General features: G+C 44.1%; 1 protein-coding gene across 2 annotated transcripts in view; it reads left to right on the plus strand.

Moving 5' to 3' along the window:
- CARS2 (cysteinyl-tRNA synthetase 2, mitochondrial) overlaps positions 1 to 19023 on the plus strand; it is a 208820-nt gene that overhangs the window by 117573 nt on the left and 72224 nt on the right. For both annotated transcript variants that reach the window (XM_063953167.1, XM_063953166.1), the window contains exon 8: positions 12358 to 12491. In XM_063953167.1, the coding sequence (XP_063809237.1) occupies positions 12358 to 12491 (134 nt within the window). The remainder of the gene's footprint in view (positions 1 to 12357; positions 12492 to 19023) is intronic.

The following is a 19023-nucleotide window of genomic DNA, read 5'->3' on the forward strand; positions in this document are numbered from 1 at the left end:
CCCCCGCCGGCCTCCATGGGTGCAGGGCGCCGGGGGGGGTGGCGCCCTGGGCAGCATAGATATATTGTATTTTGGGGGTCCCGGGCGCCGCATACCATAACCCGCCATTAGAGCTGCGGGCGCGCAGCGCGCCGGGGCTCCCGCATGCCGTCGGTTGCCTGGGGTGCAGGGCGCATGGGGGGGGGGCACGCCGGCTCCCTGAGCAGCATTGGTGTCTGGGTGAGTATAGTGTTTTTACACTATATATGGTGCTCGACCTGGTTTTTTTAGAATACAGGGGGGCTATAGCGCGCCGAGGTGGGCGGGGCTTAGCCTCACACACAGTCAGCGCCATTTTCCCTTCTGTCCCCGCCAAGAAGTTTTTAAAGCACAAACAAGGTGGGGCATAGTGTTTGGGTGTTTTGTTGCACTTATATACCACTAATGGAATTAGGAATGACCATGAATTCATTCTTGTGTGTAATTTCTGTGTGCCCCTCTCAGATATACGCATTATTGGTACACTTGTGTCGGCAGGCGTGAGTGTTCTGTTATAAACACCTATGGGTTCCCTGTCGGCATCGCCGACGCACGTGGGTACTCGCTACAACATAAAAAGTAAATATTATATGGAAGGTACAATGGTATGTGGGTGACCCTGTCGGCACCGTCTGTTGTCGCCGGGGTAAATGGACATGCGCTATCTGACTTTTATACCTGTGTATATACAGTTGTACGTTGCTTCCCTCGGACCGCAAGATGGTAATTTTGTCTGGTTACTAATCCCTGCTGTCGACGAATACTGGAGTTTTCTGTCGACTATAATATTTCCTAGTAGATCCACAACCGGGGCTTTTCAGTACATGATCATACACGTTCAGAACACATTAATGTCACTGGGGACCAGAAGGCTCGGGACAATCCGATTATATGTATGTTATTTATATATATATATGTGTGTGTGTATATGTGTGTATATATATATATATATGTATATATATTATAGAGAGAGAGAGGATATGTGGCTATATGTGCATTACAATATGTACATTCATATTATGATTTATAATGAATACTGAATTAATAGTATTTCTTCTCATGTGCTGGTCGCTCTGTTAATGCAGCTCTCGGTCGGCCGTGACTCACACCTTTTCCAGAGTCCGAAGGGTTGTTCCTTTTCCGCCACGGATGGAATATTGTGAAAATCAACGACTGGTCGACACGGAGCCCTGTCTCAAAGGATCGTATACAGGAAAGCTAAGTGATATCATCACTTTCTATGCTGTGAGGGTTGCAGGCACGTACGTGAGGGAGTGTTGTGTTCGGTACGTCATAAAATAGATTTACCCTAAAGAGCGAGGGGAGGTTCCTTATGTTGGATCTTCTCTAGAATTTTGCAGCGGACTGCCGTACGTATACAGGTAGTATGGCCAGGGGACGGCTGAGGCTGATTTTGAGAGTTACTGGAGTTTTCTCTGGGACGGTGTACCGCTGGTTGGGTGGATGCCTCAGTTCAACCGATCTCAGTGAATATTCCTGGTAAGTCTAACTTCGGGAGTTGGATTCCCTGGCAACAAGTGGTGACGCATTCTTTTAGGGGATGCAGTCATTTTAGTCAGTTAGATACGTTTTTTTTGTTTTTCACTTTTTGTACAGCCTGTGAAAGGTGGAAAGGTAAGAGTTCTGCAGCCTGTTAGGTTCGCAGAAGAGGTTGTCGTTTCTGTTTCTACCACATACACCGCATGTCGCAGATGGCTGGACCCTGCCCCGGTGGGGACTCAGTTACTACTTTCGGTTAGTCTGGGAATAGACTAGGACTGGTGAGTTACTTATAGAATCAAATGGGGGACATTTTGGATGACTGATGTTTCCCCTCACTGGTTTTATGATGGATATTGCCGTTTCCCCTCTGGAAGGGGAGGTAGTACGCGGCGCCATACTAAGGGTGTGTCAGGTTCGGGCCTTGTCCTCCTGTCCCGGTTATTAAAAAAAAATAAAAAAAAGGTACATGTGTGGTTCTACGCACTCATATTACCTGGAGGTATGGCCAGGATTGTCTTGGCCATTTCCCTGGAGTGATGGTAGTATGATGGTTTTCTCGCAATAGTAAGAACCATTGTTATTCTGTACTGAGATGTTCGCTGGCTTGAGGCGAGGTCAAGAAACAAGTCGTCCAAATCGTTGTTTCTCTCTGATTGTTCTTCAACGCAGGGAAGGGCTGTTGTTCCCAAGGATGCAGATGTCGAAGGTAGTATCAGAGTAGATACTGAACTGTTGAGGTTCTGTGTTTTCCTGTGGAAAAGTGGTCTGAGGATTCTGAGTCGGATCAGATTTGTGGTGCCACTCCATCTGTATGTTCTGTCGAAGAGGAAGTTGGGTGCGGCCTAAGAGGCTTTTTCGGTGAGCAGGTCGAATGCCAGAGTCGATTTCATGGGACCTGTTGGGGTTGTGGTCTGGGTTTCACCGGCACGTACACCGGAATATAGTTCTAATGGCCAGGATATCACTCCCGTGGTATCTGCTCAGTTCTCACCTCCTAGAGGGACGAAGGTTCGAAATACAGGACTAGATCCTGGGGTCCATGTATGCGGATAGCCGAGGCTGGGGAGTAGTCCTTTTATGGGAAGCATCTCCAGAGGATCAGGTCAAACTGAGCAGCTTGTCTACAATAAGCTTTCTTGAATTGAGAACGGTTTTCATCGAACAATAGTCTTCGTGATCTGCCCGTATTAAGTCTGTCGGACGACTTGACAGCGGTGGCGTAGGTAAGTCGCTGGGGCGGAACAACGACCGGAGCGCCATTGACCGAAGCTGAAATGGTTTCCCTGAGTGTAAAGACTGGTAAAGGTTATATTAGCAGCCTTCGTTCCGGATGTAAACGAAGGAGAAATAGATTTCCTCTGCAGACTCCCTCCATCCGGGAGAAAGACTGTCATCATCAAGTAGTTTAGCAGTTGTGACAAGTTTTTGGGGAGTGTCTCATTTGGGCATGTTGGCGTCTCGACTCAACGAGAGACCTCAGGAATAGGATTCCAGATCAAGGGTCACTCGAGCTATAGCAGTGGATGACCTCGTGACACCTTGGGTGTTTTCAGTATGTGTGTCCCCTCCACTTTCACTCTGCGGAAGGCGATGAAAGTAAGAAGAACAGAGGTTTCGGCGAACTTTATTATCCGGTTTAGCCAAGGAGGGCTTGGTATCCAGTTTTTCAAGATTTGTTCATATAAGATCCCTGGCCTTTTCCTCTACGCGAGGAACTGTTACAACAAGATCCGGGCGTGTATCAGGATTTGCCGTGACTGCTTTTGACGGAGGGGCGGTTATACGCCTTATCCTAGTCCGAATGGGTATTCCCAGGGTGGTCATTTCCACACTTCTTTAGGCTAGAAAAGAAGGACCGGATTAGCCTTACCACAGTATTTGGTTTTCAGGGCAGTTTTGGCCTTATAGCTTTAATTTTTTTTCTTTTTCTTTATTAAAAAAGAAGAAAAATATAGGCCACCTTTCCGGAAGTTTGGACTTTCGTGAAATGAGTACTGCACATCCAACCTCTCTTGTGCCCTATTGGCACAGGGGGATCTTGACGTGGTGTTGAGGTCTCTTGTGTCTTACTGATTGTAACCTTTATTAATGGTTATGAAAACTTTTCTCTCTTGGTGAGTCGTCATGCTTTTCCCCTTTGGGCGACTGCGAGGCAGTTGTCGGAAGTAGCGGCTTTGTATCACAAGAGCCCTGTTTGATCTTCCAAGTGGATAGAATTGTGGACGCGGATACTAGTTCTGCCGGAAAGGGTTTTCGGGGTTCTCGGAAAACCTGCCTTTTTTAATGTCTGTGGTAGCTTCAGCATTGGCTGCTTCTAAGTGTCTCGATGTGGTCAGGGCTTTGAAGATTTATGTCGCAAATTGGGTTCCGTTTGGGGTAACGGAGGCTTTGGTTGTCCGGTATGATCCCAGCGTGCTTGGGGCGCCTGCGTCTCTGCATGCTGTTGCATGCTGGATCTGTGATACGATTCGGCGTACTAGCTCGGCGGCTGGATTGCAGTGGACAAAGTTGGGGGTGGCCCGTTCCACTAGGTAGATGGGCTACTATTGGGCGGATGCCCGAGGTGTCTCAGCAGGTTAACTTTGCCGAGCGGCTACTTGGTTGGGTTTAAAACACCTTTGCTAAGCTCTACAAGTGTGATACCCTGGCTGATGGGGACCTCATGTTTGCTCATTCGGTGCTGCAGAGTCGTCCGCACTCTCCCGCCCGTTCTGGAGCTTTGGTATAGACCCCATGGTCCTTTTGAAGTCCCCAGCATCCTCTAGGATGTAAGAGAAAATAGGATTTTAGTACCTACCGGTAAATCCTTTTCTCCTAGTCCGTAGAGGATGCTGGGTGCCCGTCCCAGTGCGTGCTATGTCTGCAGTATTGGTTTGGTGACACTTTGTGGTATTTCTTATTGTTCAGGCTGTACTGCCGTTGTTCATGCCTTGGCATGTGCTTTCTTATTAGTGGTTGGGTTGACACACGGGTTGTGTTAAATATTCTCTCAGCATATGGCTGTATGGTTTTCATATCGTGGGCTGATATTCTGTTGAAGGCCATCTCTTGTGGTATGTTCGTGGTGTGAGCTGGTGTAACACTCACTGTGTTTACTTTATAAAGTCTTTCCTCGAAATGTCCATCTCTCCTGGGCACAGTTTTCGAACTGAGGTCTGGAGGAGGGGCATAGATGGAGGAGCCAGCTCACACCCAGTTTAAGTCTTTATAGTGTGCCCAAGCTCCCGCGGATCCTTCTATACCCCATGGTCCTTTTGGAATCCCCAGCATCCTCTACGGACTAGGAGAAAAGGATTTACCGGTAGGTACTAAAATCCTATTTTATATATATATATATATATATATATATATATATATATATATCAGAACAAAAGAGGCGGCACTCCCAGACTTATAAATGTGAAAAGCTTTAGCCAACGGTTTCGGGGGGGTCTCACCCCATCATCAGGATAACATGTGTGGTACATACTAAACTAATTTATACTCACCGTTCGTCCGTTCTCCCGCCCGTCACCGGCCGCTGCCCCGGGACCCGTCCGTCCACTTCCGGTCGCTGACGTCAGCGGAAGCAGGGAACACACGGGACCTGCTCCGGGAGGGTCTGGGGGAAACCAACAGATCACAGATGAGTCACCATAGCAACACATACACAAGCAATCAGTGCGGCAAAAGAACACTAAGATGCGAGGACACACCCCGCAATTAGAACACAGTGAAAAAACAACAAAATGTGCATGGAGACTACATCAATTTAGAAGCAACCTACTATACAACAACATATATAAAAAAACATAAAAGAAACATAAAGGCATAATAACATCAGCAGCATACACTTGCAGCGAGCGCTAGCAACCAAAAAGTTAAAGCAAACATGTCTAACATAAAGCATGTCTATAACTACAACTGCTTTAAATAAGGTAAAGACTACACTGCAGTGTAATAGCTTAAACCACTAGTCAATACAGAAGCTGGACACTATGTCCACGGCAGGACATAGCAGACTCAAAGAAAAAGCAACTTGGTTTATAAGAAGGCAGATAAATTTAATGACTCATTCAACCCCTTCGGGCTGACAGTGTCGAGGGTAAATATCCACCAAGCCTCTAGTTGGAGGAGTTTCTTGGCCCGATCTCCTCTACGTAAGGGACCAGGGACCTGTGCAATCATTCTGTAACGCAGAGCTGACATACTGTGTCTAGCCTGCGCAAAATGTCTTGCCACAGCTTGATCACTGGTACCTACCAACAGTGCTGCCCTAATCGCAGTCCGATACTGAGCAATTCTTTCTTTGAATTGTCTCTCTGTCTTGCCCACGTAGTGAAGACCACATGGGCAAGACAGGAGATAGACAACAAACTTAGACGTGCACGATAAGGCAGATTTAATCACAAACTGCTTGCCTGAATAAGGATGACTGAACTTGTCACCCGTAATCAAAGCACTACACGTAGTGCACCCTGTGCATCTATAACATCCTTCCTTTCTGGACAAAAATTTTTTGCTTAGGAGGTCCCATCCCAGTGATATCTGTACGTACTACAAGAGCTTTAATATTAGGTCCCCTAGTAAAGCTGGGAAGAAGACATGTATTGTGCAGTGACGGTAATTCAGGTTCAGAACTGATAATCGGCCAAAGTTGTTTGGCCTTTTTACAGATGAATTTGCTTTTACTGGTATATCTGTTAACCCACGGAAACATGTGTTGTAGAAGATTTAAGTACTTTTTCTTTAATTAAGTGCTGTCGGGAAAAAGACAAAGCCCTACTTTTGGCTTACGACAGTAACACTTGTGGGTATCCCCTTGCCAGAAATTTATTAGTAATATTATCCACCTGTATCTCTCTATCACTAGGATCACTGGCAATACGACAAGCTCTTACAAATTGTGAAAAGGGGAGGCTATCTCTGGTAGCCTGCGGGTGAAAACTATTATATCTGAGCAGAGTATTGCGATCAGTGGGTTGAACATACAGGCTGGTTTTCAGCTGTTGGTCAACCACACAGATATCAACATCTAAAAAATGGACCCTGTTGCAGCTAATATTGGCTGTAAGCTTAGCTGGACTAGCGGAAGAATTATGTTGGTGAATAATGTCTTCTAAGTGACCAACCTCACTCGTCCAAAACAGCAGGATATCGTCGATATAACGATAATATTTGAAGACAAACTGCCTGATGCTAGGATCTGCAAAAAACAATTTGTCCTCAACTTCGTGCATAAAAGAATTTGCATATGAGGGGGCCACTCGGCTCCCCATTGCACAACCCGCTTGTTGGAGAAAAAAGCTTCCATCAAATAAGAAAGAATTATGTCTAAATGTGAATTCTAGTAATTTAATAAAGAAACCCACATCAGGACCCGTGTATACCTCACTGCTGGAAATTAATTGGTACACCGCTGCCAGTCCCTGGTCATGTGGTATGCATGTGTATAAACTAGTTACGTCTATACTCGCCATAACCAGATCTTTAGGTAATACGGTGATTTCAGCAAAATTTCTTAATAACGAAGAAGTGTCCTTTAGATGTGTATCCGTGTGTTGATCACTGGTTGGAGAAAGAAATCCAAGAAACTAGACACTGGCTCACACAGCGACCCCCGGGCAGAAATAATAGGTCTACCAGGGGGCCGCTGTGGGTCCTTATGCAATTTAGGGATGGTATAAAAAACAGGGACAGTGGGTGCTGTCTTACACAAAAAAGCTTTGGTGTCACAATCAATGAAACCCTTACTGACCCCGTCTTGTACTAAATCACATAACTCTCTCTTAAACCGGTCAGTGGGATCCGCAGACAATTTGCAATAAGTATTCCCATCATCGAGCAATCTAAGACATTCATCCTTATAGGAACTCAGGTCCATGACAACTATAGCTCCCCCCTTATCTGCGCCCCTTATGATAATGTCTTGGTGCTTGCTCAAGTTCATCAGAGCAATATGTTCATCCCTGGACAAATTATGATGTATAAAAGGGGGAGTTCCATGAGCTTCCTTATTGCAGACATCTAGCAATCTGGAAAACGTCCTAACCGATGGGTTGAACGACTGAGGATCAAAAGTAGAAACAGGTTTAAACTTTTTAATACTGCTGCCATCATCATTACAGCTGCAAGATGAACTCATGTCCTTATTCCTCTGTTTATCAAAGAATTCCTTAATTTTAAGCTTGCGATTAAATTTGAAATTATCAACCATCCCTTGAAATTCTTGATGGAAATGCGTAGGGACGAAACTGAGGCCTTTAGCTAAGACCTGTGACTCCACTTCAGTCAACGGACAGCTTGATAAATTAAAGATTAAGTCCTTGTACCCTTCGGAGGCTTTTGATTTACGCTCCAGTGGCTCCAATGAGGATCTTTTTCGTGAGTGGTTTAAGCTAAAAAAAACGCGAGATGGACTTTCGCTATCATGGGCTTACGCTCTCTGAATATTTTAGAAATAAATCCCAAGGGGCTTCGGAATGCACAATATTCCCACGATTGGGCGTTATAGTATTCCTTTTAGGAAGGCATTTTCAAGAGTACATTAAAATAAAAATATAGAGTAGAGGATATTAGAATGTTTTTAACCTCCATAAACACATTATTTACACAGGGAAAAACATTAGTTTCATAGGAATTTTTTTTTTTATTTGCACAGGTCAAAACCAAACAATCTTAAGAATTTAAATCATGATTAGAGAAAAGGGGCAATTTCATAATCATCATTTAGACAATTTGGAAAGAGTGAATTTAATTGAAAAATCCAGTACATATCTCGCTGAGATAGTAGGCTTTCAGAACTGCCCCCCTCTCCCCAATAGTCACGTGTTCAATAGCTTGACACGTTAATCCAGAGGGATCAGAGTTATGAACGTCAATAAAGTGTTTAGGGACAGAATGATTAGTAAACTTGTTTTTAATCCCCATGATATGCTCCTGCATTCTGATCTTAAACTGTCGCTTTGTTTCCCCCAGAAAACAGTTCTCATAGAAATTAATCTATTCACACTTTTTCTCTAAATCGCTACAGTTCCTACGAATTCTACATAATTGAGATCTAGGAATATTCGATTTCCCACGCTCCAAAGTGACTATTCTCAAAATGAACATAACTATTTGCATTTACTTATTTACATATGACAGCAAGTGTTAACCCTTTTTGTACCGCATCACCTTTAAGTCTAAGATCCAAAAAAATTCAATTGAATATCCCTTGATTTGCAATATAAAGATTAAATTATAATCATTCACCTGTAAATAATCAATTAATTCTGAAAACATTTCAAAAGAGCTGTCCCATACCATAATGTCATCCATATACTTCTTAAAGAGGATTAATATGTTATTTATAGGGATTGTTGGTATAGATTACATCATTCTCCCATAAATAAGTTTGGGAGACTAGGTGCTATAATAGTGCCCATAGCAGTCCTGCATAAATGGATATAAAAATCTTCCATGAACTTAAAATAGTTTGTTCGATTATGAAATGCATCAAATAATGTATACATTCGCTAAATCCAATTTCAAGCCTTGAATCGCATCACCCCTTAAGCCGCCCAATAAATTTGAATTTTATATTTGGACATTAATAAATTTGCGAGATAAGCAACTCTTAAAAGACCTTTCTTACGTTGGGCTAGAGCTATTACAAATAATTTTACTGATCAGTCTAAGTCTGCTTTTGAAGCCTAATTCTAATATTTTCTTTCCTCTTGATTCCAAGGGTAATTTCTTAAAAGTCTTTTATGAAGCAAGGAGGAAGGATTTATGTGATAGAGAATACAAACCTCCTGCACATAATCTAAATGTGTTGCAAAATAAGGCTATGAAAGAATTTAGACCTGAAGGCTAGCTCCAGTTTCCTGCATTATTAACCTGTGATGTTATGCTGCTCATTTGACTACGTTGTATACTCCTTGACAAAGGTCCTGGTGAGGACCGAAACGTTGGAAATGGCTTTTGGAACTGTGAGATTGACCTTTTCATTAAATATTATTGTTCTTGAATGGTTGAACTTAAACTCTGGAGAGTGCTATCTTTTCCACATTTGTGGAGAATCCTGTATTGTACTATGGGTCCCACTCCTGAGTGGGTCGGACTTTGATTGGCACCCCAGTTGCTGGCTGAGTTGTGTGAGAGTGCAGGGATTTCTATTTTATATATATATATATATATATATATATGCAGTAGATGAACTCCGGCACTCCAGTCCTCCCCCTCAGGGTGTCCCTTGCTCAGGTGCCTTCCCCAGGGAACCAGTCCCTGACATGTGCAACTTAAAGAAATAAGAGGCGGCACTCAGAGGCTTTGAAATCAGTGGGAAAAAACTTATATTCGTGAGGTCAACGTTTCGGGGACCACCTCCCCGTCTTCAGGACACATTTGTGTCTGTATTGTGATAGACGCAGTGGAATTGTATTTGAGGGCAGGTATATATGTCCAAGGTTTCTGTCCTGTGAGTTAAAATCCCCAGTAAAGGGTCTGTTTCTGCAAAACAGACTTACTTAGAGAAGGCTAATAATTGCAAACAACCGCATGGGTGTAATAAAAGCTTGGCAGTGTGGGGCAGGAAGTTGCTCATTCCCTCGGGAGCAAGCTACTGGCTTGCAGAGAGAGCCACCATTACTGCCTGAAGTGAGTGCTGTGTTGGTGAGCTGGACAGTAGGTCCTTCTCACACACACAGGTGAAAACCTTGTGTATAGTTAGTGCCCAAACTGGCTAGGATTTATGTTTGTTCTGTTTTACATTTGCTGCAAATACCCAAACGCCCCTGACTGTAATAATTATATATATATGTATGTATGTATGATCCCAGCACAGCCACTTACACAATACAACTGCTGGGTGTCTTCACAATAAATGGAGCATAGGAAGAGAGAGGTGCGGCACTCCAATAAAACGACCAAGCTAACGGCACTTAAGTGTGACATTTGAATGTCTTTAATTGAGCGGCATTTTCATCAGACAAAAAGAATACAAACAGTGTCTTACCTTATAAAGAAAACACCATGTGAAGACACCAAAACCGCTGCGGGACTGCACACCGGCTGGTGCCGCCGAAATCATGATGTCATCACAGAGCATCGCGGGGCAACATCAGACACATGAGCCGGTGACCGTCACCATAGTAACGTCTGTATACAAGAAAGCGGATCAGTAGAAACTGGATGCACAACAGTGCTAACTTCATAATAATCAAACACAGTGTAGATTACAATACTTAGAAATCAATATACACATATAGAAACACACTACATATAAAGAATAAATCAACTATATAAGGCAATAGGATTGACTAGGGTTAACCAAGAGTTATCATATTAATCCCTGACTGTTCGTTTAACCCTTTGGGAACAAGAGTGTCAAGACGGAAGATCCATTTTGCCTCACGTTGTAGTATTTGAAGGCTACGATTGCCACCCCGGATATTTAAAGGATTGTGGTCAATCATCCAGTACCGTAAAAATGTAAGGCTATGTGCTGCAGAGGTAAAATGCTTTGCATACATACATATATTATATACTTGTGTGAATTTAAGCCCCAGAAATTGCATTCTGTGGTCTTTTTGCTTTCTTGAATGCCAGTCTATTTAGTCAGTTCGTTTGACCCTAATTCACTTGATTATTAAACTATACTTCTAAAGTATCTAGGTAGCTGGTGAACAGCTTACCTCAATATATAAGGAACAATAACGCCTGTCAGGAGGGAGAGGTCTATGTAAACTGCCACTTAATGATACCGTTGGCCACGCCCATCACCGAGTACTGGGGCCCAGCAGAGCTGTCTGCGCCCCTGCTCTTGGGAAGAGGGTGCAGGGAGAGGCTATCCAGTATATCCAGGCCATATCTTCCCTTCGGCCCCGTAGTAGGCACTTTCACTGTAATCTGTCACCACCAATTGAGCATTTTAGGGCTCTTCTTTGAACGATGACTGAGAGTGTTTTCAATCACCATCATCCTGGTCTTTTTCTTGTATCGTGTATCAATCCCCATTCCAGCACAATTCCAGATATTCATAGGCTAAATTCTACAGCACAAACCTGCTGCACTGGCCATAAGTAATGGTCTATCACCTAAAGCTGGGTTCACACAGAAGCGACTGGCTTTCATTTCCGACATCCGAACAATTGCCCTTCAGCATAGATTCTCTGTACACACTGGAACGAGTGAAAGATGGAACGATCATGTTCCATCCTTGATTAGCTTAAACAAGAGCGCTAGCGATATCGCTAGGTTTGATGCGCAGTGCGGGAGCATGTAGTCACCTGTGCTCACTAAGCGATGTAAGTGATTTGTCATTACGAAACTGTATCGGCCCCATAACGCTCCAGTGTGTACCCAACTTTAGTCGGTGGCTTTATATTGACGTTTCTGTCTTCTGTCCACTACCTGTATATGAATGGATAACTTACACATTTTGGGGAAATTAGTTATATGGGATCCATGGACGCATTGTCATTCTGCAATGGCATAATGCGCCCGTCTGCATCCGAAGGTTTACCTAGCACTTCATAGAGGTGCGATGGAAGACTTGCTATCTTGGCACTAACGTTAATGGCTGATATGTGTGCAGCTGTGCTTCATCATGATTCCAGACAGCACACAGTGTTGAATTAAATCTGCTTGCTTGAATTGTAAAGATGAGGTTTTATGAGCTTATCTCCATTTGAATACAAATATATACAGCATGTATGTGTATATGTATGTGTATATATATATATATATATATAATGTGTGTGTGTGTGTGTATATGTTGAGATGTGGTGTGAGTGATACAGGTATAGTAAAATACGTTATTAGCAAAAAGAAATTTACATTTTAAATATTGATTTTATTTTTTTTCCTTCCTAGTGCTGTATTTGGTAGTCAGCTTGACATTCATACAGGTGGGATTGATCTGGCATTCCCTCATCATGAAAATGAAATTGCTCAATGCGAGGCCTATCACCAGTGTGCGCAATGGGGGAACTACTTTCTTCACACCGGTAGGTTTCCTTCACTTTGCTGGATTATTATTCTAGGGAGATAACCTTTGGTAACTTGGCCTTTATCAAGTGTGTGTGTGTGTGTGTGTGTGTGTGTGTTTATGTATGTGTGTGTATATGTATGTATGTATGTATGTACAGTGCCTTGCTAAAGTCTTCACCCCGCTTTAATTTTTCATGTTTTGTTGCCTCAAAACCTGGAATTCAAATGGATTGTTTGAAGGTTTGCATAATTTAATTCACAGAACATGGCTACAGCTTTTGAAGATTTTTTTTTTTTGTGTGAAGCAAACAACAAATAGGACAAAGTAACAGAAAACTTCAGCGTGCATAACTATTCACCCCCCTAAAGTTAGTACTTTGTAGAGCCACCTTTTGCGGCAATTACAGCTGCAAGTCGCTTTGGATAAGTCTCTGAGCTTGCCACTGGGATTTTTGCCCATTCCTCAAGGCGCCCCCCTTCCCCCACATGCAAGATATGGGCAGTGCGCGTCGTAGGCGAGTGAAAAATATATAGGGGCGTGGATTCAAGGGGAAGGGGCGTGGCCACAAAATAATACCAATTCACACTACGGTGCACAGTAGTCTCCGCTATTCAAATTACGCCACACAGTAGCGCCACACCAGGTAGAGCCCCTTTTACACATTACAGCAGACAGTCCCCCTTTTTACACATTACAGCTGACAGCGTCCCCCTTTTTTACACATTACGGCAGACAGCGTCCCCTTTTTTTACACATTACGGCCGACCGCGTCCCCCTTTTTTACACATTACGGCAGACAGCGTCCCCCTTTTTTTACACATTACGACAGACAGCGTCCCCCTTTTTTTACACATTACGGCAGATGGTGTCCCCCTTTTTACACATTGCGGCAGCCAGTCCCCCTTTTTACACATTACGGCAGACGGTGTCCCCCTTTTTACACATTGCGGCAGAAAGGATAGAGAGAGACACTTACCATCTCCCCGCTGGCAGTCAGACTCCTCGTGCTGGCAGCTCCCTCGGTGCAGGCAGCGGAGAAGGAGGAGGAGGGAGGGGGACTGGAGCCGCAGCAGCGCTATGTAATTGGTAGTAGCGCCGCTGCAGCAGCCCCCTCTCCTTCCGTATAGGCTGCCCGGCACTGCTGTGAATTCTGGGATGAAGGAAGCGCAGCAAAACCATGTGCACTGCAGGGGGGCAGATATAACATTTACAGAGAGTTAGATTTGGGTGGGTTATTTCATTTCTGTGCAGGGTAAATACTGGCTGCTTTATTGTTACACTGCAATTTAGATTTCAGTTTGAATACACCCCACCCAAATCTAACTCTCTTTGCACATGTTTTATCTGTCCCCCCTGCAGTGCACATGGTTTTGCCCAATTGCTAACAAACTTGATGCTGCGATCAACTCAGAATTAGGCCCATGGTGAAGTAAACAGTGTGTAATGCACGCTTAACTTAAATACTTTACACATGCCAGATGAGCTCAAAGGGCGCAGAGGGCGGGGAGTCAACGGCGGCACCATCGTCCGGCCGCAAAAGATGACGTCACCGTTGCCGGGCAACCGATCAACAGACCGCCCGGCGCGTCCCATCGATGCACTGGAATGCGAGATACATAATGACAGTTAAAAATACTGTGATACGAAGTGACTATCAGATCATTAAGAGGAAACCCAATACAGTTTCCAAGAAAGTGCAAAAAAAGGTGTGTTAAAAGTAACTGTATATTACAAATACTGGGATATATTAAGGTGTTAAAATACCTGGATATATATGTACGTACGTACGTACGTACGTGTATGTGTGTGTATATAGATATATAGATATAGATAGATATATATGTATATATATATAGACGGGGATGGTGTCCGGCACTCCAATCAACCTATAGTCAAACAGTCTGGGTGCCCCTCCAAGGAACAATATATATATATATATATATATATATATATATATATATATATATGTATATGTGTGTGTGTGTATGTATATATATCTCATTTCTCTATCTAGTATTACACACGTGATAAGTGATACCGCTCATTCAGTCTATTAGTGGTCATTAAGTAAGTCTCTAGTATATCAGGAACAATAGCCAAATTGCAAGGCTGTTCTGCTCCCCTATTCAGGTGGCTGCTGTTTGTCGGTCTTAAAGACTTAATCCATGGCAAAATGGATGAGCTATAGCACTATCTACTGTAGCGTTATTTGGCTTGTATGGATTAGCTCATGCGTACTAAAAATAGAAAAATATGCAGCTTTTTCTTATTGGTCTTTTGAGTACCAAAACATTTTTATCTGTCACCAGTCTTTCTTAAATACTCCAACGTATTCCAATAATGAAAGGAATATAACCCAGTACAATACTGATGAAGTGCAGGAGCCTAAATAAAGTGCCAGTGTGCCCAAAATTGTGCACATGTATATTGGTCAGTAAGAAAATAAATATACAGTATATCCTAAAAATAATTATTTGACAAACCTAGACACATGTATATAAAACATGTATGTGTGTGTGTGTGTATATATGTAATGAATATACCACTCTTGGGTGTGAGGTTGCACTCTTACATACACATGCTTTGTGATGCCATGAGGCCACACACCTATGAAACCTCAGAATATGCTGTTTCCGGAAGTTTGGTTGGGTACTGCATATGAACCAAGCCCCAGAATGCGATAGATTCCAAGGCATAGATGAGGTGGGCAGTGCCATCTTAAGATGGCGTCGTCCTCTAGAAGCCTACGGGGTTCTATCGCACTGTCCCTTCTAAGAGGGATCCAACCAGATTCCTCCCAACACCCCCTGCGGCACACGCGTTACTAGGCACATGCGCAGACAAACTCCCGGGTCATAAACCCAGAAGTCCATACATTGCAAAGGACAGCTTACTGCAAGAGCTGGTCTTCGTGATTTTCTTCATGCATATGGTGTTAGTAAACGCTGCTATGCATGAGGAGAGTAGCGGGATGCTGCGATGATTGCTGCGTTCCGCCCATAATCTTGTAAAATGACACCTTTTGTGAAGAAATAGGGTGACACAAATACAGAATTTGAGGAAGAACTAGTTCAGAGCAGGCTGCTTGTTTTGAACTTTTTGTAATGACTAAACATTTAATTGAGTAAAAGTGTAAAATTAATAAAACAGTTGATCTTTTAAAAAAAAAAATGTATGACCCTCAGTGAGGTGGGGATGCGTCGCTGTCAACGGGATGGTGCTGAGCCGCTGTCAGTGAGGCAGGGATATGTTGCTCTGTGAGTAGTGTTTCTGTGAGTGATGCTGTTTACAGTAGGATTTGTTTCAGTCATATAGACAAGGAGCTTTCAAACTGTAAGTAGCGTGCTGGATCTCCTACTTGAATACTAACGCATTTTATTTATCTTCTAGCCTACGTCAGGTGTAAATGCAATTTTGACCTGTTTCTGCAAATAAATCTTTTTATATAAAATATTATACTATATGATCATTATGCTTACATTTCTTATACATTTCCTCATTCTTGTGGAGATCACATTCAATTAGATGATCATAAGTACAAAGAGAGGCTGCCACACAATTCTTAGGGAAGGTGACATTATTTTCAGACATCTTACTTGAGAACGAGACCATTTTTTTTCTTTACGGTCTGACTTTGTTGTGAGGAAATGGGACAGGTATGCAACATTGTAAAAGTTTTACACTATAAGAAGAAATAAGTACGGGAAAGACCACTAGAGGGAGACATATAGTTTATTTTCTACGTCCTTTGCAGTTGAGAGAAAGTTCAGGCAGGGATATCCACCCCCCTAAATAGGAACTTCAGGAACATTTTTCTGTTGGACATGCCACCATAGGATCATATCTCTTATTTGATTTTATACCTTTCTATTGCTGTGTGATTACTAGTTCTCATTATGTAATGAAAAATAAGCCATAGAGAATAAAAGAAGGTACCGTATATCAGGGGCGGATCCAGAAGAAAATGATAGGGGGGGCACCATGGAAGGGGCAAGTACATTTGCGTGCAGCTTCGGTGCATGTGAGGTGGCGCTTCTTATACAATGCCCACAGTTGTAGCGCTCATTATGCAATGTCCATTGTACTGGTAGTGCCCCTTATATAGACCCCATAGTAGTGGTGCCCCTTTTGCAATGCCCGTATTGCCCCCAGTAGTAATGTTGCCTGTAGTAATGCCCCCAGTCATTATGCCCCCAGTGGTAATGCCCCTGCAGTTATGACCCCAGTAGTTTACCCCCCCCCCTTTAGTTTAGCCTCCCAGTGGTAATGCCCCCAGTAGTTCAGCCACCAGTAGTAATGCCCCCCTGTAGTTTGCCCCATTGTAGTTTAGCCCCTGTAGTTATGCCCCCTTGTAGCTTAGCCTTCAGTAGTAATGCCCCCAGTAGTTAAGCCCCCAGTACTTTGGCCCCCCTGTAGTTTAGCCCCCAAGTAGTAATGCCCCTGTAGTTAAGCCGCCAGTAGTAATGCCCCTGTAGTTACGCCGCCAGTAGTTAGCACCTTTGTAGTTGGCCCCCAGTAATAGTCCCTCAGTAGTTTGCCCGCAGTAGATGCCACCCAGTAATAATGTCCCCCAGCAGTTTGCCCCCAGTAGATGCATGCCCCCCAGTAATAATGTCCCCCAGCAGTTTGCCCCTGTAGATGCCCCCCAGTAATAATGTCCTCCAGTAGTTCGCCCCCAGTAGTAATGCCCCCTAGGAGTTTTCCCCCAATAGATGACCCCCCAGTAGTAATGCCACCAGTAGATGCCCCCCAGTAATAATGCCCCCAATAGATGGCCCCCAGTAAAAATGTCCCCCAGTTGCTGCCCCCAATAGATGACCCCCCAGTAGTAATGCCTCCAGTAGATTCCCCCCAGTAATAATGCCCCCAGTAGCTGCCCCCAATAGATGACCCCCAGTAATAATGACCCCTACGAGTTTGCCCCAATAGATGACCCCCCTGTAGTAATGCCCCCAGTAGATGGCCCCCAGTAAAAATGTCCCCCAGTAGCTGCCCCCAATAGATGACCCCTCAGTAGTGATGCCTCCCAGTTATAATGCCCCTTGTTGATGCCCCCCCAGTAGTAATGTCAGGGGCAAATGCAGGATTTATTTAGGGGGGTTTCCGTGGGTGTGTATCTGTGAATGTGTGTGTGTGTGTGTGTGTGTATGTATGTATGTGTGTGTGTATATATATATATATATATATATATATATACACACAGACACATATATACATACACAATATATATACACAGTATATGTATCTATATATACCGTATATATAGACACACATCTATATATATATATATATATATATATATATATATATATATATATATATACACACACACATACCACACACATTCATACATACACAAATACACATACAGAAAATACATACATATGTAGGGATCATATTATACACACATTTCATATACAGTATTGGTGGTATACTGTACATACCACCAGCGGCTGGGAGCAGTGGGAGGCGGGAGAAGACTGGCGGCCAGTGGCGGGTCAGTGAGGTGGGAGAGAGCTGCTGCAGCTGAGCATGCGCAGCCAGCAGCTCTCCCCGGACTTTGTCTATACAGAGAGCTACTATACGTAGCTCTCTGCTGCAGTAGCTCCATGGTAGGGGTCGCGATCGCGGCTTTTGCTGAGACGGAGACACTGCTGTCTCCGTCTTACAAATAAGGCCACAAATGACAGGGGGGGCACGGGCCCGAGTGCCCCCCCCCCCTGGATCCGCCACTGCCGTATATACTCGAGTATAAGTCGACCCGAATATAAGCCGAGGCACCTAATTTTACCACAAAAACCTGGGAAAACTCATTGACTCGAGTATAAGCCTAGGGTGGGAAATGCAGCTCTAGCCGTACACAGCCCTCATACTGCCAGATATGCCCTCATACTGCCAGATATGCCCTCATACTGCCAGATATGCCCTCATACTGCCAGATATGCCCCACAGTGCCAGATATGCCCCACAGTGCCAGATATGCCCTCATGCTGCCAGATATGCCCTCATGCTGCCAGATATGCCCCACAGTGCCAGATGTGCCCTCATGCTGCCAGACATGCCCCACAGTGCCAGATGTTCCCTCATGCTGCCAGATATGTCAGATATGCCCCACAGTGCCAGATGTGCCCTCATGCTGCCAGATATGCCCCACAGTGCCAGATGTGCCCTCATGCTGCCAGATATGTCAGATATGCCACACAGTGCCAGATGTACCCTCATGCTGCCAGATATGCCCCACAGTGCCAGATGTGCCCTCATGCTGCCAGATATGTCAGATATGCCCCACAGTGCCAGATGTGCCCTCATGCTGCCAGATATGCCCCACAGTGCCAGATGTGCCCTCATGCTGCCAGATATGCCCCACAGTGCCAGGAAGGGTACTTACTCTCCATCGCTCCCGCGTTGTCTTCTGAAGGAGGGACACGGATGGCACAGCGCGCGGCTCTCCTGTGTCCCTCCTGTGTCTCCGTCTCCGGCGGCGTGTATGTGTTAAATGAAGTGCTGGTTCGTGAGCCAATCAGAGCTCACGAACGGGCAGTTCATTT

Source organism: Pseudophryne corroboree, chromosome 2 (genome assembly GCF_028390025.1).
Source record: "Pseudophryne corroboree isolate aPseCor3 chromosome 2, aPseCor3.hap2, whole genome shotgun sequence".
NCBI classification, from domain to species: domain Eukaryota; kingdom Metazoa; phylum Chordata; class Amphibia; order Anura; family Myobatrachidae; genus Pseudophryne; species Pseudophryne corroboree.